The sequence below is a fragment of the Myotis davidii genome, unplaced genomic scaffold (genome assembly GCF_000327345.1).
Source record: "Myotis davidii unplaced genomic scaffold, ASM32734v1 scaffold32, whole genome shotgun sequence".
NCBI lineage: Eukaryota > Metazoa > Chordata > Mammalia > Chiroptera > Vespertilionidae > Myotis > Myotis davidii.
Genome location: NW_006286587.1, coordinates 9,721,370 through 9,743,994, shown reverse-complemented (window position 1 = coordinate 9,743,994; position 22,625 = coordinate 9,721,370). Strand labels below are relative to the sequence as shown.

At 38.0% G+C, this 22,625-nt stretch overlaps 1 protein-coding gene across 6 annotated transcripts in view; it reads left to right on the top strand.

Annotated features, from left to right (window-relative positions):
* The first annotated feature begins 19 nt into the window (after positions 1-19).
* TASP1 (taspase 1) overlaps positions 20-22,625 on the top strand; it is a 244,452-nt gene continuing 221,846 nt past the window's right edge. For 3 of the 6 annotated variants that reach the window (XM_015560282.1, XM_015560281.1, XM_006758101.2), the window contains exons 1-4: positions 20-294; positions 16,206-16,424; positions 19,932-19,999; positions 21,589-21,657. In XM_015560282.1, coding sequence (XP_015415768.1) covers positions 16,280-16,424; positions 19,932-19,999; positions 21,589-21,657 — 282 coding nt within the window. In that variant the 5' untranslated portion in view covers positions 20-294; positions 16,206-16,279. The remainder of the gene's footprint in view (positions 295-16,205; positions 16,425-19,931; positions 20,000-21,588; positions 21,658-22,625) is intronic. The other 3 variants (XR_001512903.1, XM_015560280.1, XR_001512902.1) reach the window with 2 other exon arrangements.

The following is a 22,625-nucleotide window of genomic DNA, read 5'->3' as shown; positions in this document are numbered from 1 at the left end:
TCGCTGTCCTCCGCCCACTCGGCAGTCTTCGGCTGTGGGTTTCTCCAAGTCTGAGGCTCGCGGGAGACCCGAGGGGGCGCGCTGTCGCCCCGCGTGTAATCGAGGCAGGGTGGGGTCCGCAGGACGTTAGCGGTTCCTGCTCTGTCGGAGGAAGAGGACCGATTAGAAGGAGGAGCGGCTTTTGGAGAGGAGGGTGGAGAGCTGGAGCTGGAGGTGCCCTGGCAGGAGAGGGCACCCTGTTTCCCGAAGGAGGGAGTGCAACTGGACTGGCCTCTGTAGGGGAGGGATTGAAAGGTATTTGGGGACCATGTGACCGAAATCCTTCAATAGTCAGCTAAGGAATTTTTACACGCTCAGGAGTTTAATAATTTCCTTTTTTTTTTTTTTTTTTTGCTGATTTTAAATAAAGCTTTCCCCCTCCACTTCTAAGAAACGGTGCATGCTTATTAAAGAAAATCTGGGAGATGCAGAACTATTTTAAGAGATCACCTATGGTTCCACCAACCCAGCTTTTTAAAAAAAATCATTCTTTGTAATTTCCATAGCATATTCTTAATCTACTTATGATCATAGTGTATGCATATAAAATAAGATTACTTTTGGCCCTATGTATCCACGGATCCATGCAGATTCAACCAACCACAAATCGAAAATATTGGCGGGGGGGGGGGGGGGGAAGCTACATTATAAAGGATTTAGCATCCTTGGATTTAGCATCCTTGGATTTTGGTATCCAGGGTGCAATTAATCTCCACCTAGATTGATTCCTAGGAAGGACTTTGTAACTAGAAAGCCCAATTTTTGTACATTGCATCCATGATATGAATAGATGTGTTTTTTTCTGAGATACAATTCACATACCATAACATCCATTCTTTTAAATTGTAAATTTGATTTTTCAAGCACTCATCACCACTATCTAATTCCAAAACATTTTTATTGCCTTCAAAAGAAACTTTGTACCTATTATAGACATTCCTCTTGCTTCTTCAGTCCCTGGCATCCATTAGTCTACTTTTTGTGTCTGTGGATTTTTCTATTCTGGATATTTCATGTAAATGGAACCATATACTATGTGTCCTTTGTGTCTGGCTTCTTTCACTTAGCTTAATGTTTTCAAGGTTAATCCATGTACTATGTATTATTACTACATTCCTTTTTATGGCTTAATAATATTCCATGATATGAATATGCCGCATTTTGTTGATGGACATATGGGCTGTTTCCACTTTTTGACTATTATGAATACTTTTGCTTTATAAACATCCATACACAAGCTTTTGTGTGGACGAATGTTTTCAGTTCTCGTGGGTATATAACTAGAAACAATTTCTGGGTCATACAGTAATTCTTTTTGAGGAACTGCCATATGTTTTCCAAAGTGGCCTGCACCAGCAGGATATGAGGGTTCAGATTTCTCTATATCCTTGTTAATACTTACCTGTCTTTTTGATTGCTGCCATTGGTTGTGAAATGGTATGTCATTGTGGTTTTGATTTGCATTTTCTGGATGGCTGAAAATGTTGAGCATCTTTTCCCTTCTTGGCCTTTTGCAAATCTTTGGAGAAATGTCAGTTTAATTACTTTGCCCTTTTTAAAATGAAATTTTTAAAAACTTATTTTAAAGTTTTATGAGTTCTTTACATAGTCCAGGTAAGTCCCTTATCACATACACAATTTTTAATATCCCCCCCCCTCTCATTTTCTCCATTTTTTGGAGTTTCTTTTCACTTTCTTGAATGGTGTCCTTGAAGTACAAAAGTTTAAAATTTTGGTGAAGTTCACTTTATAGTTTTTTGGTTGCTTGTGCTTTTGGTGTCGTATCTGAAACCATTGCCAAATTTAAGGTCATGAAGGCTTACCTCTTTTTTCACCAGAGTTTTATAGTTTTACCTCTTGCATTTAGGTCTTGATATATGTAGAGTTAAGGTCTATATATGGTGTTAGGTAGGTATGCAAATTCATCCTTTTGTATGTAGCTATCCAATTGTCCCAGCACTATTTATTGGATACTCTTCCTTTCCCCATTGAATGGCCCTGGCACCCTTGTCAAAAACCAACTGACCATAATATATAGGTTATTCTTATTTTAGGCATTTCTCTGCTGGGCATTTAACTCTAACTCTCTCTCTCTCTCTCTCTCTCTCTCTCTCTCTCTCTCTCTCTTAATTATCCTGTCTTAAACACAACATTAAAGGCATAAAACATTTTCTGTATTTGAAGTTATTTTGGTAGAAAGTGTTCTCAGAAGTGGAATTACTGGGTCAAAGATGAAATAAGTAGGCTTTGGAGCTTACTTAATGGGGCATTAAACCTTCAGTGTCATCATGATGGTAAGAGCAACAAAACATTTCTTTATTCAGCTATAGCTTCAGGGCTGGATTTCTGTAAAAGCTTTTTTCTGTAAGATGGATTTCACAATTTCCTCTTTCAACTGCTTCTAAAAGTCACTAAGTAAATCTAGAGCAAAAACTTCAACATGAGGGGCAAACAGAACATGTGGTAGTTTTCTAAATGGGTTAAAGGGAAAAAAACAGTGTCATCACATGCAGTAGGAAAATAAAACAATCTTTGAGAGAAATGGGGTCAAAATTTAGACCTTAAATCAATGCCATGAATGTCCCTGGAGCAAAAACAATGTTTTATTCTGAGTTTCTCTCCTGGCCTTGATAATCAGGTTAATTACATTCCTCGTGGTCTCAGAGATGGCTAATTACATATTCTCTTTGTAGTAGAGTACCTAGTTAAAAAAAAGTTCAAATACAAAAGGTTATTAGGAAAAAAATCAACTTTCCCTTTTATCCTTTCCCCTCAACCTCCCAGTTCTCCTTAGAGGTATCCATGGTATTGTTACTTGTGCATGTTTAGTTTAAGCATAGAGTATCTCTGGAAAGATAGTATATACAAATCATACATTTTAAGGTCCTTGATACTGACAAATGCTTTTTAAAAATGGTTACATCAGTTTATGGTGGCAGTTACAGTGGTAGTTAGAAATACTTCATTTTTGTTTGTCTTTCTTTGACCATTCTTTCCTTAATATTGGGATCCGGTTTATATTTCCTCTTTTATGTATTGTCTGCTCATGTCTTTTGGCATGCTATTTGTTTTTATTGGAACTGTTCTTTATGAGATTTATTTTGGCAGCTTTTTGTGGATGGATGTTTTATGATAGCCTGGACTTGAGAAAAGTTAAAATACTTTTTGTAACATTTATGCTAAGAGGTATGTGAGCTGAACAAGGGGTCAAGGCAGTAAGGAAAGTTAAATGCTTGAGGGAGAAATCAGTAGGATTTGGAACCTGGGTGCAGTTGAAGATGACTTCGAGTTGAGTTAGAAAAGGATGGTGCTATTAAGCAAAATAAGGAGTTATGTGGAAAGACCTAGATTTCTGGGAGAAACGAATTTGTTTAGGGCAGGCTAAGAGTGAGGATGATCCAGGTTGAACTATCCAGACTTTTGACTAGAGCTCAAGAGACAGAAGATAAAGAGTTAGTAATCAACTGGTTTACTGAGAGAATAGTTTGAAAGGTTGGTGGTGGATAAAATTGCTGAAGGAGACATTTGAAAATAGGCCCATCTGCCAGTCATGTGAGAGGACAAAGTTGGGAGGCGTCAGGGGGCCTTGAAGAGCTAGCTAGCTGAGTGGGTGTGCTTGCCAAGGAGAGCAGGGTATCTAGAGAATCAGAGGTTACAAGCAGAGGATTAAAAAAAAAAAGGCTATGAGGTTTGGTAATTTGGAAAATATACATCTTATGGATAAGGAAATAATTTATGGGAAGCAAGAAATTTTTCTTTATTCCCAAACAGCTTTATTAAGATAGAATTTATTTACCATTTAATTTACCCACTTAGAGTGTATAATTCAGTGGTATTTAGAATATTTAGAATTGTGCAGCCACTGCCACAATCAATTTTGGAACACTTTATTGCCCCCAAAGGAAACTGTACCCCTGTTAGCAGTGCTTCCCTAATCCACTCCATCCTTCCAGTTCCAGGCAACCACTAATCTACTTACTGTCTCTTTATATTTGCCTATGGTAGACATTTCATGTAAATGAAAACATACAACATGTGGCCTTTGGTGTCTGATTTTTTAAATTGTTTTCGAGGTTCATAATGCCATAGTATGTATCAACACTTCATTCCTTTTAATGGCTGAATAATGTTCCATTGTATGAATATATCATTTTTAATTATCACCAGTTCATGGACATTTGAGTTGTTTTCACTTTTTGCTTTTTATGAACAATTCTGCTCTAAACATCCATGTTCAAGATTTTGTGTGGATATGTTTTCAGTTCTCTTGGGTCTATACCTAGGAGTAGAATTGCTGGGTCATACGCTAACTTTATGTTTAACTTTTCAAGCAACTGTTGCAGAGGATGGGCAAGTTACCAGTGTTTTTTAGAAATAATAAAACTAAATTTAATATCATTGGTAGGAAGTTGCAAAATGTCTATATTCAGACATATTCAGAAATAAAGGCATGATAAAAATGGGTCTATAAAATTGTTTGTTTGTCTTTTTGTTCTATGAAACTGTAACATGTTTATGCATCTCCTTACAGTGGAAACCTTTTGTGATGGGTTGTTACCTAAAAACTTTGTGGAATTGTTAGGTATTTTTCTTGTGACTATATTGATGTATGCTTCATCAGTTTTAAATAGTGATTTGTTAATAATGACTACAAATATGATAAAACATCACAGGGATATTTGATATTAATATATTGGTCATGATTTAATATTTACTCTTTAGTCTTAACTGTAGAGACCAAATACTGTGATTTATTTTTAATTTGAATTACCTATAACACTATAGTTTGTACAGGCCCCAAAAGTTCAAGATCCAGAGAAACAAAACCAAAAAAGACCTATTAGGCCAATAGTATTGTTGATTGGCCATGTTTTTATCTTTTTGTTCCCTATGTAGGAAAAATGTTGAGGAGTTTTCCCTCTTACTGCAGTTTTTAGTGGTATCTCATAGGCTTGTCCTATTTTTGAACTTGGACTTAGTTACCTTGTGTTCCTATAAATAAATAAAAAAATTTTCTTTAATATATTCAGATTGTTTAAAATTGAAAGGTACAAAATGATGACCAGTAGCATTTTTGTATTACCTCTGTCGATCAGTCATCCAAATCTACTGGTAAATACTATTATACTATTTTTTGGTATATTCTTTCAGATTTATACTTTGTGTGTGTGTGTGTGTGTGTGTATATATATATATATTTAGCCATATTATTTTTTCTCCCCTTCCTCAGAGTATGGTACGGCATATAATTCTGTACTAGGTTTTGTTTTTTTTACTTACCAAAATATCTTCAAGATCTGTCATTCCATATTTATATATTAATCCCTAGAGTGCTGGGGAGCCTGATTGCGCTCCTCCTGTCTTTTGCTAAAAGTGCCGGGAGCGCTATCGCGCTCCTCCTGCAGTGTCACTATTAGATGCTAGTAGTTCACTCTTTATTGACAGATGGCACCTAAGTGCAGATTACTTATGATGCCGAATGTTTGTGATTCTAAATTGACCACTGGCATTTATCTGCCTAATTTTTTACAGGTTCTACGATGTATGTCAAAGATGAAAACAAATGTAGTGAAGGTTTCCTTAAGTTTTTGAATATGTAACTTCATTTACTTGCGATTCATAATTTTTTTCCTAAACTGCTGTAAAATCAGCAAAAATGCCTTGGCAATTTTAGCTTAGTTCCTAGGATATTGGTTGGCACTCAAAGGGTTAAGAACATTCTCATTTTTTCCAATGGCTACTTTTTTTTTTTAACCACTTCCACTGAGACATGTTGTTGGTTTATGTCTTTCCTATTATAGTCTTTCAGTATACATTTGTAATTTTGTTCAATTTTGCCAAATTGTCCTTGTTGAGTTGTATTATTTTATTTTATTTATTAATTTCTTCTTACATTTTTTTTATTGATTTCAGAGAGAAAGGGAGAGGGAGAGAGAGATAAAAACATCAATAATGAGAATCATTGATCAGCCTCCTCCTGCATGCTCCCCACTGGGGATCGAGCCCACAATCTGGGCATGTCCCTTGACTAAAATAGAACCTGGGACTCTTTAGTTGGCAGGCCGATGCTCTATTCACTAAGCCAAACTGGCTAGGGCAAGTTGTATTATTTTACTAGAGGCCTGGTGCACGAATTTGTGCACAAATGGGGTCCCTCGGGATGGCCTGCAGAGATTGGGTCCCAGCTCGGGCCCCCAGCCTCTCAGCCCTGCAGCTCCGCAGCCCTGCCTGGCACCCCGCCTTGGTCTGGCACTGCCCCCTCACCTCCACCATTCCGCCTGTGGGGTGATTGATTGGGGCTGGGTCCCCTGCCTGGCTCCCTCAGCGCCTGGGAGCTCGGGGGTGGCCCTGCCCCCGCTGCTGCCGCTGCTGGTTGCTGTCTGTGGGGCGATTGGCAGGGTGATCGGGCCTCCACTTACAACCTCCTGGTGCCGCCCACTCACCTGCTCCACCTTGGCCTGGTGCTGCCCACTCACCTGCTCCACCATCCTGCTGCAATCCCGCTCTCATCGGGGCCCATTGGGGCCGGCAGTGCCTCCATTGCCTCCTGCTGCCAGCATCGCGTCGCTGATGCCTGCCATGTTCTGTGCCACCCCCAGGTGGTCAGCGCATGTCATAGTGGGTGGTCGAACTCTTGGTCTCTTGGTCAAACTCTTGGTAGAATGACTGCCCGAGGGGACAATTTGCATATTAGGCTTTTACTATATATATAGGATGCTCCCACTAGTAATGTATGAAAACTCCTGTTTCTCATACCCTGAAAACAAAGATGTTATCTTTTTGATATTCGCCAATCCAAGTTAAAAAATGGTATTTCAGTGTAGTTTTATTATGCATCTTTCTTTTGAGAGAGTTTTAGCATCTTTTGATCTGTTTAAACTGTTGTGTAGTTTTTCTGTTAATTGGCCGTTGCCCATTAGCCCCTTTTTTGTCTTTTTTTAGTCATTCGTTGGAACTCTTTATTTATTAGGTGGTTCAGACCTTTAATGGGTTTTGAGTTAAACAAAAACTGATGTTGGAGTAGAAGTTGCTTCATTTCTAATTGAGTTAAAAGCATTCCAGTAACCATTGTGAGCTGAAGGCCAGAATTGTGTGCTGGATAGCCTGTATCCTTGAGTTCTTTTCCCAGTCCAGCACAACTTTGAGCCAGCATTTTTGGAGGAGTTTATTGAGATGACATGGTTTGCAAAATAAATATATTTCAGAGAATCTCTGAGGGATGGTAGGTTGCTCAGGAAATAACATTAATTCATCTTCTACATTTTAATTTTTTCAGACAAGCTTGAGAAGCAATGTTTTAAAATCTTTCATAGATGTACGTTAAAAAGCCTATTCTGCAAATTTTACTCATTATAAAATGTTGATGTCCTATTTTTTGCATTTATGAAAAAATGCATCTGATGACAGAGTAGCTTGAAGATTAATAACCCATACTACTTGGATGTGTTTGTGTTTGAACTGAAGCTTTTAGTTTTCCAAAGCCTGGGTTTTTACTCAACCTGTTTTTGTGGGGACTAGTTGGCCCAAGCTCATTTCATGGCTAGGTCAGACTTGATGGCCTGTATAGGCTGGCAGATGAACCATGATCATTTAAATTCAACTGACACATGAATAAATAGAAACCCATCTCAGAGAAATAACCAGAGTCAGTAAAGATAATTGAGGCAGATCTTTGTGAAGTCTTTGAAAGAAAATCCATCCTTAGAAAGACAGGCACCACCACAAAGCAAAAACAAAAACAGGCATTTAAATTCACTGTTTATTTAATCAGCTCAGCACTCTTTTGTAAAATAAAAATTTTCTCTGTGTTTACGAATATATGTAAACATTTTAATATAACAGCGTATACCATTTGTCCTTTAAATAAAATGTCATATAATAAAATTTAAATGGACTCTTTAATGAAGAATTAAAGCAAGTTAAAATACAATATTGCCGTGCTTCTCAGGCTATCTCTGGTGTAAAGGACCAGCTTAAAAAATGTTCAGTTTATTTGTGACCATTTCTTTTATAAAATACAAAACCAAAAAGCAAAACCCAAACAAAACTGAAATATGGAAATGTGAATGAAAGATATAAATAAAAGCTCAAGTTTTTATTAGATTTAGTAGATAAAATTGTATCAAAAATATAAGTGTAAAAATCATGAAATAGAAAAGAAATTCAAAGCTGTACATTATATATTGAAAATGTACATATAAAGCAATTAATATATTAATAAAATAATTTATTTCAGACTGGTAACAAACCCTAGTATACAGACTACACTTTGCATACACTGCTTTTTTGGGCTAAGCAACTAAGTCACTTTAAAAAAAAATTATATTGTTGACAGTATTCCAGATATCCCCCATTTTCTTTACTTTGACCCCCTCTAGCCAGGCCCCACCCCACACCAGGCCTTCATCACACTATTGTCTGTGTTCATGGGCTATGCATATATGCGTATAAGTTCTTTGGTTAATCTCTCCCTAACCTCACTCCTACCCCCTTCCCTCTGAGATCTGCTGGGTCTGTTCCACGCAGCCAGGTCTTTGGACCTATTTTGTTTGTCAGTTTATTTTGTTCATTAGATTCCACATACAAGTGAAGTCATGTGATATTTGTCTCACCCATACTTGCTTATTTCGCTTAGCATAACAATTCCATGCTGTCACAGAGGGTAAGAGATCCTTCTTTTTTATAGCCACATAGTATTCCATGGTGTAAATGTACCATAGCTTTTTATCCACTTATTTACTGACCAGAGACCCGGTGCACAAAAATTCGTGCACTCGTTGGCAGGGGGTGGGGTGGGGGTCCCCTCAGCCCAGCCTGTGCCCTCTTGCAGTCCGGGACCCCTCGGGGGATGTCCATCTGCTTGCTTAGGCCTGCTCCCCGGGGGATCAGGCCTAAGCTGTCAGTCAATCATCCCTCTGGCAGCCCGGGAGCCCTTGGGGGATGTCTGACTAACGGCTTAGGCCCTCTCCCTGGGGGCAATGGGCCAAAGCCTTTAGTTGGACATCTTTAGCGTTGCCACTGAAGTGGGAGAGGCTCCTGCCACTGCCCCTGTGCTGGCCAGCCATGAGCTGGATTCTGGCTGAGCGGGGCTCCCCCTGTGGAAGCACACTGACCACCAGGAGGCAGCTCCTATGTTCAGCATCTGCCCCCTGGTGGTCAGTGCGCATCATAGCTACCGGTCATTCCCGGTTGTTCCCGCTGTTAAGCTCAATTTCCATATTACCCTTTTATTATATAGGTAGATGGGCACTTGGGCTGTTTGCAGATCTCAGCTAGGGTAAGTAACGCTGCTATGAACATGGGGATGCATGCATTCTTTTATATTACAAGAAGTGGGATAACTGGATCAAACAGCACTTCCATTTTAAATTTTTTGAGGAAATTCCATACTGTTTTTCACAGTGGCTGCACCAGTCTGCATTCCCACCAGCAGTGTACTAGGGTTTCCCTTTCTCCTCATCCTCTCCAGCACTTGTTTGTTGATTTATTGATGGTAGCCATTCTGGCAGGTGTGAGGTGATAACTTATTTTAATTTTTATCTCTCTGATGATTAGTGATGTTGAGCATTTTTTTCATATGTCTCTTGGCAATCTGTATGTTCTCTTTGGAGCAGTGTCTATTCAGGTCCTTCGCCTATTTTTTAACTGGATTGTTTATGCTCCTTTTGTTGAGTTGTATGAGTTCTTGATCTATTTTGGAATTAACTCCTTATGAGATGTATCATTGCTTAATATGTTCTCTCATACAGTGGGTTCCCTTTTCATTTTAATGCTGGTTTCTTTTGCTGTGCAGCAGCTTTTTAGTTTGATGTGGTCCCATTTGTTTATTTTTCTTTGTTTTTCTTGCCCTAGGAGATGTATCTGTGGAAATTCTGCTATGTGAGATGTCTGAGATTTAACTGCCTATGTTTTCTTCTAGGATTTTTATGGTTTTGCAACTTACATTTAAGTCTTTTATCCATTTTGATTTTTTTTATTGTGTATGGTGTAGGTTGGTGGTCTAGTTTCATATTTTTGCATGTACCTGTCCAGTTTCCCCAACACCATTTATTGAAGAGACTGTCTTTACTCCATTGTATGTTCTTGTGTCACTTGTCAAATATTAATTGACCATAATGGTGTGGGTCATTTTCTGGGATCTCTATTCTGTTCCATTGATCTACTATATACCTATTCTTATGCCACTACCAGGCTGTTTTGATTACAATGGCTTTGTAGTTTAGTTTGATATCCTCGATTGTGATCCCTCTGATTTTATTCTTCTTTTGCAAGATTGCTGTGTCCAGGATCTTATCTTATTCCATGTATATTTTTGGAATATTTATTCTAGATCTGTGAAATATGCTGATGGTATTTTAATAGGGGTTGTGTTGAATCTAATTTAATAGGGAGTGCATTCAATATAGATTGCTTTGGGTAGTATGGACATTTTAATGATGTTAATTCTTTGAATCCATGAACATTGTATATGCTTCCACTTGTTTGTATTTTTATTTCTTATTTTAATGTAGTGTAGTTTTCCAAGTGCAGGTCCTTTACCTCCTTGCTTAATTTTATTCCTAGGTATCTTTTTTTTTGTTGTTGTGACGGTAAGTGGCGTTTTTTTTTTTTTTTTTTTTTTTTTTTTTTTTTTTTTTTTTTTTTTTTTGTTTCTCTTTCTGAGAGTGCATTATTGGAGTATAATAAAGCCAATGATTTCTGGATGTTAATTTTGTATCTTGCTACTTTGCCGAATTCATTTATTAAATCTAATAGTTTTTTGGTGCAATCTTTAGGGTTTTCTATATATAATATTATTTCACCTGCCAATAATGCGAATTTTACTTCTTCCTTTCCAATTTGGATGCCTTTTATTTTTTGTTCTTGTCTGATCACTGTGGCTTGGACTTTCAGTACTGTGTTGAATACAGATGATGAAAGTGGACAACCCTGTCTTGTTCCAGTTCTTAAGGGAAACACTTTTATTTTTTGCCCATCGAGTATGATGTTGGTTGCAGGTTGTGATATATGGCTTTTATTATGTGAGATATGTTCCTACTATTTCCACTTTGCTGAGATTTTTTTTTTTTTATTAAAAATTGGGTGCTGGAGCCCTGGCCCACATGCTCAGTGGTTAGAACTCTGGTCTGTGCACGAAAGGGTGTTGGGTTCTATTCCTGGTCAAGTACATGTACCTGGGTTGCAGGTTCGATCCCTGCCCCAGGTCAGGGTGTCTGGGGGAGGCAACCAATCAATGTGTTTCATATCAGTGTTTTTCTCCCTCTCTCCCCTCTCTTCATGCCCTTCCACTCTCTCTCTCTCTAAAAAAAAAAAAAGAAAAAGGAAAATATATTCACAATCATTACGTGAGAATTAAAAAAAAATTGGGTGCTGAATTTTGTTAAATGCTTTCTTCTGCATCTATTGATATGATCATGTGATTTTCATCTTTCAATTTATTTATGTGATGTATCAAATTTATCGATTTGGGAATATCGTACCAGCCTTGCATCCCCAGAGTAAATCCCATCCGGGCATGGTGTATGATCTTTCTAATGTATTGCCAGATCTGATTTGCTAATATTTTGTTGAGTGTTTTAGCATCTGTATTCATCAGGGATAATGGCCTGTAATTTTCTTTGTTGTGTTTTTTTAAATTTTTTTTTAAAAAAATATTTTGTTGATTTCTTACAGAGAGGAAGGGAGAGGGATAGAGAGTTAGAAACATCAATGAGAGAGAAACATCGATCAGCTGCCTCCTGCACACTCCCTACTGGGTATGTGTCTGCAACCAAGGTACATGCCCTTGACTGGAATTGAACCTGGGACCCTTGAGTCCTCAGGCTGATGCTCTATCCACTGAGCCAAACCGGTTAGGGCTTCTTTGTTGTGTTTTTATCTGGTTTTGGAATTAGGATAATGCAGGCCTTGTAAAAAGACCTTGCAAGTCTCCTTCACTTGAATTTTTTGGAATAGTTTGAGGAGGATATGTGTTAGTTTTTCTTTGAATGTTTGCTAAAACTCACCCGTGAATCCATTTGGTCCAGGACTTTTGTTTACTGGGAGTTTTTTGATTACTGCTTCAATTTCATTAGTTGTTATTGGCCTATTCAGATTTTCTGATTACTCCTGATTGGTTTTTAGAAGATTGTATGTTTCCATGAATTTGTCCATTTCATCCAAGTTGTCCAGTTTGTTGGCATATAGATGTTCTTAGTATTTTCTTACAATCCTTTTTATTTTTCTGTTGTCAGTTCTTACTTTGCCTCTTTCATTTCTGATTTTATTTTTTTGGGTCCTCTCTCTTTGTTTCTTGATAAGTTTTGCTAAAGATTCATCAATCTTGTTTATCTTTTCAAAGAACCAGCTCTTGGTTGCATTGATATTTTATATTGTTATTGTTATTGTTATTTTAGTCTCTATCATTTATTCCCACTCTGATATTTATTATTTCCTTTCTTCTACTTACTCTGAGCTTTTCTTGTTCTCTTTCTAATTTTTTTTTAGTTATAGGGTTCTATCGTTTATTTGAACTTTTCTTGTTTCTTCAGGTAGGTCTGTAATGTTATGAACTTTCCTCTCAAAACTGTTTTCGCTGTATCCCATAGATTTGGGGTTGTTGTGTATTCATTTTCATTTGTTTCCAGGAAATTTTTGATTTCTTCCTTGATTTCATTATTACCTCTTCATTGTTTAATAAACTTCTATTTAATCTTTGTGTGTCCTAATGTTTTTGAGTTTTTTTTTTATTGTAGTTGATGTCGTTTCGTGCCATTGTAATCTGAGAAGATGCTTGGTATGATTTCAGTCTTGAACTTGTAAATACTTATTTTGTGTCCTCACATGTAATCTATCTTTGAGAATGTTCCATGTGCACTTGAGAAGAATGTGTATTCTGCAACTTGGGGATGAAATGTTCTGTAAATATCAATTAAATCCATCTGATCTAGTGTGTCATTTAAGGTCACTGGTTCCTTGTTGATTTTTTGTCTGGAAATTCTATCCAGTGATGTCAGTGGAGTGTTTAAGTCTCCTACTCTGACGGTTTTGCTGTCCATCTCTTCCTTCAAGTCTTCCAGGAGTTTTAACAAAAGTATCTTTAGGTGCTCCTATATTGGGTGCATCTATGTTTACCAGGGTTATATAGTCTTGTTGGATTGAGACTATTATCATGTAGTAAGCTCCTTTGTCTGTTTTATAGCCTTTGTTTTGAAGTCTATTTTGTCAGGTATAAATATTGCTACCCAGCTTTTTTTTTTTTCTCATTTCCTTTTGTTTGGAAAAAAATTTTCCATTCCTTTACTTTTTTCCTTTGTGAGTCATTTGTTCTGAGGTAGATTTCTTGTGAACAGGATATATTTGGGTCATGTTTTCTCATCCATTCAGCTACCCTATGTCTTTTGATTGGAGCATTTAATGCATTTACGCTTAAGGTTATTATTGATAGGTACTTATATTTATTGCCACTTTTATGCTTTATGCCTATGTTCCTCTCTCTATTTCTTCTTCTTATAACAGTTGCTTTAGCATTTCTTGCAATGATGATTTGGTTGTAGTAAATTCCTTTAGCCTTTTTTTTTGGCCTTGGAAGCTCATTATTTTACATTCAATTTTGAATGATAGCCTTGATGGACAGAGTAGTCTTGGTTTCAGATCCTTACTTTTCATTACTCTGAATACTTCATGCCTTCCCTTCTGGCCCGTAGTGTTTCTGTTGAGAAATCAGCTGACAGCCTTATGGGAGCTCCCTTGTAGGTAACTATCGATTTCTGTCTTGCTGCCCTTAAGATTCTCTCTTTGTCATTAACATTTGCAGTTTTAATTATGATGTGTCTTGGTGGGTGGCATTTTGTGTTCATCTTGGTTGGGACTTTCTGATCTAGTGTGTCATTTAAGGTCGCTGGTTCCTTGTTGATTTTTTTTTCTGCTTAGTCGCTAATTTGATCCTCTGCTTTATCGCTTTTAATTCCTTCCATTGTATCATTTTTTAAAAGTATGTTTTTATTGATTTTTAGAGAGACAGGAAGGGAGAGGGATGGAGAGAGAGAAATATTGATAAGAGAGAAACATCAACAATCCACTGCCTCCTGCCCACCCCCTACTGGAGATTGAGCCCACAACCTGGGCATGTGCCCTGACTGGAAATTGAACTGGTGACTTCTTGGTTCATGGGTTGATGCTCAACCACTGAGCCACACTGGCTGGGCTCCAGTGTATTCTTGATGTCAGATATAGTATTCTTCATTTCTGACTGGTTCTTTTTTAAAAAAACATATTTTTATTGATTTTAAAGAGGAAGGGAGAGGGAGAGAGCGATGGAAACATCAGTGATGAGAGAGAATCATTGATTGCTGCCTCCTGTATAACCAACTCGCTTTGGGGATTGAGCCGGTAACCCCGGGCCTATGCCCTGACTGGGAATTGAACTGTGACCTCCTGATTCATAGGTTGACTCTCAAATACTTACCCACGCTGGCCTGGGCCTGACTGGTTCTTATTCTTGGTTTATATGTTTTGTTTTTTTTCATGCTGATGTAGTTTCCACTAAGTTCCTTGTATTTCTCACTACCTTCCTTGAACATCCTTATAACCCTTCCTCTGAACTCTATATCTGTAAATTGCTTTCTTCCATCTCATTTAGGTCTTTTTCTCAAGATTCCTTCTTTTCTTCGGAGGTTATTTCATGTCTCCCCACTTCAGTTGTCTCTTTGTGTTTGTTTCTATGTATTAGCTATATGTGCTATGACTCCCAGTCTTCATGGGGTGGCCTTTTGTAGTAAATGTTGTGTGGGACCCATTGATACAGTTTCCTTGAACTTCTGAGCTATATGCTCTACGAGAGACCCTTTTGTTGATTATTTGGGCCCTCCTGTTGTAATTGGGTCTTGATTGTTTTTGTCCCATTCATGGGTGGGATCTCCTGTCGGCTGGTTGACTGTGAGGCTCAACCCCAACGTGTGAGCTGTTATACAGGTGCAGTCTTGAGGTAGTTTTTGTATTTCCTTGTTTAAAAGTCTTCTCCTCAGCAAGTCTTCAGCTGGTAATTCAGGGTGAATCCAGACTTCCCTTTCTTACCTTCTTATATGTATCCAGGCTGTATGCAGCAGCTCTAAGCAGTCATCTAACTCAGTGTTTATATTACTATTTATATTGGAAAAAATAAATTCTGTCCTTTCTCATTTCTCACTTTCAAATAAGGTACAGATTTTACTTAACAGTGTGACTCTAGGTTTAAGTAGTTTCAATCACCTTCCTCTCAGATGTATCTGTGTTGATTTTTAAATGTTCAATTTTTCCTTAATATAAAATGTGTTCTGCCATTTTTATTGTTAAGCCAAGATTGCTAGAAACTTCTGAGAAAAAATTAGAAACTTTGTGGTATAAGTTGCTTGTAATTCATTTTATATTTCATTATTTATCTGTTGAGAATCTCAGAAATAATGCTTTCATAAAACTTAACAAGTATTTGCACAGTGTTATTTGAGTTTCTTGGTTCAGTCATATAATTTTGTTTGCATTTTTGTTTTACATTGTGCTATGGAGCATTAGGTTTTTCTTAAGAGGTTCTGCATAGACAGTGCAAATACATATGTTGCTTATTTCTTTTTGCTTTATTTCTTAAAGCAGCAATCTATACATCTGAAATGTTCTTACAGCACACAAAAACTTGTAATTATGTTGGGGTGCTAGATGTGTAAACTAACCTTATTGTCGTAATCATTTTGTAGTATGTACGAGTATCAAATCATCACATTGTACACCTTAAACTTACATAATATTACACGTCAATTATATCGCAATGAAGCTGTAAAAAAAAGTAAGCCGCAATCCAAGTTTGGTGATGTAGCCAGCATTGCTCGTGATTCTAAAATGTCCCGCAGATTATTAGGATTTGGTTTGCCGGCAGTAGAAAGTGGGTTTTAAGTTATATTGAGGTTTTCTTTAATGTAGATAAAATGAAAGATAAAATATATTTGGACTTGGTATGAAGTGTATTTATAACAGTTCTTTTGTTTTTATAGTGGACAGAAAGATTTAAAGTCTAGTATTTTTATAGTCTTCGAATTACTGAGTTAACTAACTTTAAACTGTTGTTTTTTTTGAAAGGTATCTCTGTACTAATTTGTATCAGTTATGTGGGTGCTAGTACAAAGGGATGTATACCATCTTTGTTTGTTTTCTTTTAGGGTAATTCCTCTCCTGCAATTACTTTTGGATGGAAATATGCTTTTTTTCCAGTAGAAGATGGTAAACTTGGAGAATGACCATGGAGAAGGGGATGAGTTCTGGAGAAGGGCTGCCTTCCAGATCATCTCAGGTTTCGACTGTTAAAATAACAGCCAAAGAGTTGGAAACAAAGCAGTTCCATAAAGAGAAGCGAGGGGGCTTTGTGTTGGTACATGCAGGTAAGCTCTATGTGAGTGAGTCAAAAGATGAAAATAATGTTGATTTTTTTTTCTTGCCTTTAAGTACACTGAGAATTGAATTTTACCTTAGGAGAAGGCACAGTACCAGAAAGGAATTGGAACGAAAGAGATTGACTTCGATATAGTGAGGGCCTCCCCTAATTACTCACTTGGAAGATCTTGAAATGACAGCTCTTCTTATGTCTTCTTTACTCCCCTACCCTATTATTTACTTTTTCGGGTAGAAAAGGGTAAAGGGGGGGATAAATGGTGACAGAAAAAGACTTGACTTTGGGTGGTGAACACACAATACAATTATACAGATGATGTATCATAGAATTGCACAGCTGAAACCTATATCACTTTATCAACCAATGTCAGTCCAATAAATACAATAAAAATACTTTTTAAAGGTAGCAGAAAAAAAGATATATGCTGTTGAAAATTCATGACCAAGTTGTATTTGTTTTTAATCCTCAGTTCCTGTCCATGTGAGTATGTTTGATATATCTATATATATAAAAGCCTAATATGCAAATTGTCCCCATGGGAGTTCGACTGGGAGACCGGGAGTTTGATTGCTCGCTATGATGTGTGCTGACCACCAGGGGGCGGCACGGAACAAAGGAAGGCCCTGGCCGGCAGCTGGGGAAGGGAGGTCCAGGCCGGCAGCTGGAAGGAAGGCCCTGGCTGGCATCTGGAAGGCCTTGATCTGCCCTGATGGCTGACCAGTCCTAGGGACCCTACCCGTGCATGAATTTTGTGCACCGGGCCTCTAGTATAGATATATTTAGGTTGTGTTAAAACCAGACAAAGTAATTTTTTATACTCTGGCTTGTAGTTTTAAAAATAACTCTGTTGAAAAAAATTTTTTTGGCTCCCATATTTGAGTATGGCCATCTTAGAGTCCATTTACACAGTGTTAGAACCAGTTTGCCTTTTTAGTATGATATGTGAGGAATCTTAAAACCAGAGAGATTGAGTGGCTTCAGCCACATGGCTAGTTCCTGCTAAAGCCAGGTTGACAAACCCTTAAATGTGCCCTTAAATCCTAATCTAGTGTGTTTGGCAATATATCAGCTTATAATCTCTACTTCAGAGGACAGCACAGACAGACACTGTGAAATTTAACCCTTAGGTCCCTTATCATTGAAGAGTTTTGAGTTACAGAGCTGTGCACCTCTGCAAGGTCTGTTCAGTAGGCTTTTTTTTTTTCTCCCTGTAATCATTTCTTACTTGCCTGTATTCAGTTTCTAAAGTTTAGGACCTCCCAGAAAGAAGAAGGAATGGCTGGGTCTCCTTTTAACTTTGCTCAGTCATAGAGTATGAGAGCAAGGTTAGCTTTGACCTGGCATTGAGGAGTGGAATTGTTTCTTCTTGTCAAACTGGTGGACTTCTGGGAAGTCTTATAGAATCTAATCCAGAAGAATTAACAAAAAAGCAGATATATTTTCATTTTCTTTCAAATGGTTGAGAAAAGATAGGTTAAGTTTGTGTCAATCTTCAGCCTCACACGAGGACCCAGGAGGCTTAGAGATGTAGTTCTTAATCTTCCTTATGCTGTACTGCTATAGGGCTTTGGGGCTTGGGTGGGGATGGGGTGGGGTGGGGGTTCAGAACTTTGATTAGAAGCCTAATTATCACAGCAGTTTAAGGACTCTTGTCTTGGTTTCTTTCTTATTTACTAAACAATTAACCTTTTTAGGGAAACAAATTTCAGGGCCATTCTCTTGAGGAAGTTGCTGGGTGTTTATTAAGAGCCAGGGACCAGCCCTAACCAGTTTGGCTCAGTGGATAGAGCGACAGCCTGCGGACTGAAGGGTCCCGGGTTCGTTTCCGGTCAAGGGCATGTACCTTGGTTGTGGGCACATCCCCAGTCAGGGGTGTGCAGCAGGAGGCAGCTGATCCATATTTCTCTCTCATTGATGTTTCTAACTCTCTATCCCTCTCCCTTCCTCTCTGTAAAAAAATCAATAAAATATATTAAAAAAAAAAAGAGCCAGGGACCAATAGAATTTCTAATAGGCAGGCAGGAATACACCATCAGTGAGGTTTCAGAGACACCCTGGGCTTAAATTCCAGAGGATGTAAACGTTTGGATAGGCGTGGTAGTATTGGTGGTGGGTGTGGTAGTATAGGTATGCTGTAACACCCCTCAGCTTCAAATGCTATTTAGAAACTAACTAGTTTTGTAAAGTTACTTTTAAGAATTCTGGATTCCCAAATAGCAGGTGGTTTCTTTTGGTCAACCAAGAAGAACTTGAAGGGACTCTTTTCCCTGACACTACTTGGGTTATCAGCTCCAGGCCAAAAAACTCCTGACTTTGGAGACAGGTTTTTCAAAAAGGAGGAGAGGTGACTTTGATGAAACTTCTTTGGGGACATGAGCTATTTCTGGTGCTTCTGCCCAGAGAATAGTTTTTGAAAAAGAAGAGAAGGCATGGTATTAAAAAGGCTTCTGGTGGAGAAAGAAGCTATTAGATTTTTTAAAACCACATACAGTTAAGACAATAGTTTTATTGTTACTAGGAGAGCATTAGTTTGTAAGGACTATTTATATAATACTATAGGCTCAGTGCACGAATTCATGCATAGGTAGGGTCCCTTGGCCTGGCCAGCAATTGGGGCCACTGGTGGTTGTCCAGGGAGAGGGACTGCAGGAGGTTGGCCAGCCACCCTGATTGGGGTCGATGGGACCGGACAGCTGGGGGGAGGGACCGTGGGAGGTTTGGCCAGCTTAGGGGAGGGACCACGGGAGGTTGGCTGTGGGAGCACACTGACCACCAGGGGGCAGCTCCTGCAGTGAGCATCTGCCCCCTGGTGGTCAGTGCACATCATAGTGACCAGTTGTTCCGTTGTTCAATCACTTAGCCATTTATATCTTATATGATAAAGAGGTAATATGCAAATTGACCATCACACCCTCACACAAGATGGCCACTCCCATGTGGTCACAAAATGGCCGCCACAAGATGACTGGCAGGGGAAGGCAGTTGTGGGTGATCAGGCCAGCAGGGGAGGGCAGTTAGGGGGGACTAGGCCAGCAGGGGAGAGCAGTTGGGGGCAACTGGGCCTGCAAAGGAGGGCAGTTAGGGGCAACCACGCTGGCAGGGGAGGGCAATTAGGGTTGACCGGGCTGGCAGGAGAGGGCAGTTGGGGGCAATCGGGCCAGCAGGGGAGCAGTTAGTCAGTCAATTAGGTGTGATCAGGCTGGCAGGCAGAAGCGGTTAGGGGCAATTAAGCAGGTAGGCAGGCAGGCAGATGAGCGGTTGGGAGCCAGCAGTCTCAGATTGTGAGAGGGATATCTGACTGCCGGTTTATGGGATCAGGCCTAAACCGGCAGTTGGATAACCCCCGAGGGGTCCCAGATTGGAGAGGGTGCAGGTGGGGCTATGGGACAATCCCCCTCAGTGCACAAATTTCATGCACCGGGCCTCTAGTATATAGCAAAGTATGTGACATTTCATTGTAATGAATACTAATAATTGGTTGTTTGTTCCACTACAGGTGCAGGTTATCATTCGGAATCCAAAGCCAAGGAATATAAACATGTATGCAAACGAGCTTGTCAGAAGGTATAATAAAAATTTCTGTTTTGACTATAGAGGAGCTTTACCTTGAAATTCCAAATTTTAAGCGTTGTATAAAATCATCCTTGGTTTGGACCATCAAATAATTTAGCTCATATTTGTGAGGTCTTTGTTTTATTTTGTGTTGTTTTATTCTCCAAATCATGCTTAGAACTTTTCCTTCCTTTCCCAGATTAAAATCTGTATTTTTGGAATTATGGGCCCTTAATCATATATCTTTTAGTCTTTGCCAAGACGTTGAGCTCTATAGAAAACTGCTCAAAGGCAGCCAATGTGTCTTTCTGTGAAGGTAAAAAAATACTAACAAATGAAAATGGGTGCTTTTCTTAGGGAGATCATCCCTTACATTTTCCTTCTGTTTTTCATCATGTAGTTTGTATCATGGAAATTCATTATCATTCCTGAGTTAGCTTTGCTCTTGTACTGAGTTGTGTTTTTTTTTCTCTTTGGTTTTTGAGGTTTTGCTAAATTGTTGAATACTTAATGTGGCAGGAATGGAATCAGAAGAAATATTGTTTGTTTTTATTTTGATCCTGACTAAATACTCTTATAGGGAAACCTTTCATTTACTTCTACTTAAATAAAATGTTAATTGTGTATTGTATATCAAGTAAATGAATCTTCCAACCCTTTTTATTTCTATTTACATACCATTTAAAAGAAAGATTATACTTTGTTAGAGATCCAGGCTTTCTGTTACGAATGAAATCCCATAAATAAATAAGAATATTTTCTTATAGAGATATTTTTTAAAATTTATAATAAAGCGAAAAGTTCTCAAAGTGCTTTTATATTTTTTGTCCTTTATTTTCAAAGTGTGAAATCTTTTCATTATCTAAAAAGAAATGTTTTTCTTATGTAGAACAACTATATAGTCCTAGAAATTTAATACATTTGGAGTATATACTCAGCCTCCTCAATTTATACAATGAATGAACTTCTTAAAAGTTTAATGCAATTCTGACAGATCAATGATTTTCTCTCATCTTTGATGTTTCTTTCTCTCTCTTCTCTCTTCTTCTCTGAAATTAATAAAAAATATATTAAAAGTTTAATCCAGTTCTGTTTGAGCTTTCTCTTTATAGACTGACTTGGAGCTTTAATAGTTCATTTAGCAATCAGTCTTCCTTGTCTTTCTTTCCTCTCTTAACTTATATTCAAGAAGCGAGGAAGCAAGGTGATTTTATAGACCTTTACTCTGTGTAATTTATATTACAAAAGAATATGATTTGTGCCTGACCAGTGTTGCTCAGTGGTTGAGTGTTGACCTATGAACCAGGAGGTCACAGTTTGATTCCTGATCAGGGCACATGCTCGGGTTGTTGGAGGTGTGGAGGAGGCAGCCAATCAATGATTCGCTCTCATCATTGATGTTCCTATCTCTCTCTCACCCGCCCTTCCTCTCTGTAATCAATAAAAATATATTAAAACAAAACAAATGCCAATTTTGTTTCCCTTGTCGGAGGAGATATGTGAGAAAAAATATTGCTGTGAGAAATGTATGATATTTTATTGCCTATATTTTCGAGAAGTTGTGGTTTTACAATGAATAATCTCTCCCCTTGTTTTCATAGGCAATTGAAAAGCTACAGGCTGGTGCTCTTGCAACGGATGCAGTGACTGCAGCTCTGGTGGAACTTGAGGTATTTCTTTTCTTTACATTTTATTTAAAATATTTGTAAGTATGTTTGTTATTCTTAAATGACATGAAACTGCCGAGTTAGTCAACCATCAATTATACGACCAGTGTTTACCAACAATATTAACTAAATTGTGAAGAAGCCTGTGATATTGTTAGATTGTTTTTATTGAGGATTTCTCTGCGTAATATAAAAAAGTTAGTTAAGTTCCTTTTTCCCATTTTGTGAGATTCATGGATATAAAAGTTACTAGTTACTTAACATTACTGGATACTTACATATCCTCCATATTTTTAGTAGGAAAATTCCTGAAGTTAACTCCCCTAAAAGTAATATGTTTAGAAAACAAAAATTTCCAACTATGTATAAGTGTCTTAAGTGGAAGGGAAAGTTTCCTTACCAACCTAATGGTTCAGTATATATTCTGAAGCTATGCTCTGTGAAGCATGTCTTGTCCAAAGTGGTTGTTAGATTGGTCTCCAGTTATTGGAGACGTTGAGGAATTCAATGGGGAGGTGATCATGTTTGCTCTAATTCTTTGTACTCCAGATTGAGGGTCTCTCAGCTCTCTTAGTGTGGAACTGTGACTATGAGTTTGTCCAGGGGATATTGAGGCCTTCAGAAAATAAAGGACCTCCTTTGAAAATAAAGGACCAACTTCTGCCACTCACACTTAGAGAAGATAGATTTATGTTAGTTAATTTAGAGCAGTGATGGCGAACCTTTTGAGCTCGGCATGTCAGCATTTTGAAAAACCCTAATTTAACTCTGGTGCTGTGTCACATATAGAAATTTTTTGATATTTGCAACCATAGTAAAACAAAGACTTATATTTTTGATATTTATTTTATATATTTAAATGCCATTTAACAGAAAAATCAACCAAAAAAAATGAGTTCGTGTGTCACCTCTGACAGGCGTGTCATAGGTTCACAATCACTGGTGTAGATGCTCTCTTATAAATTTGGGTC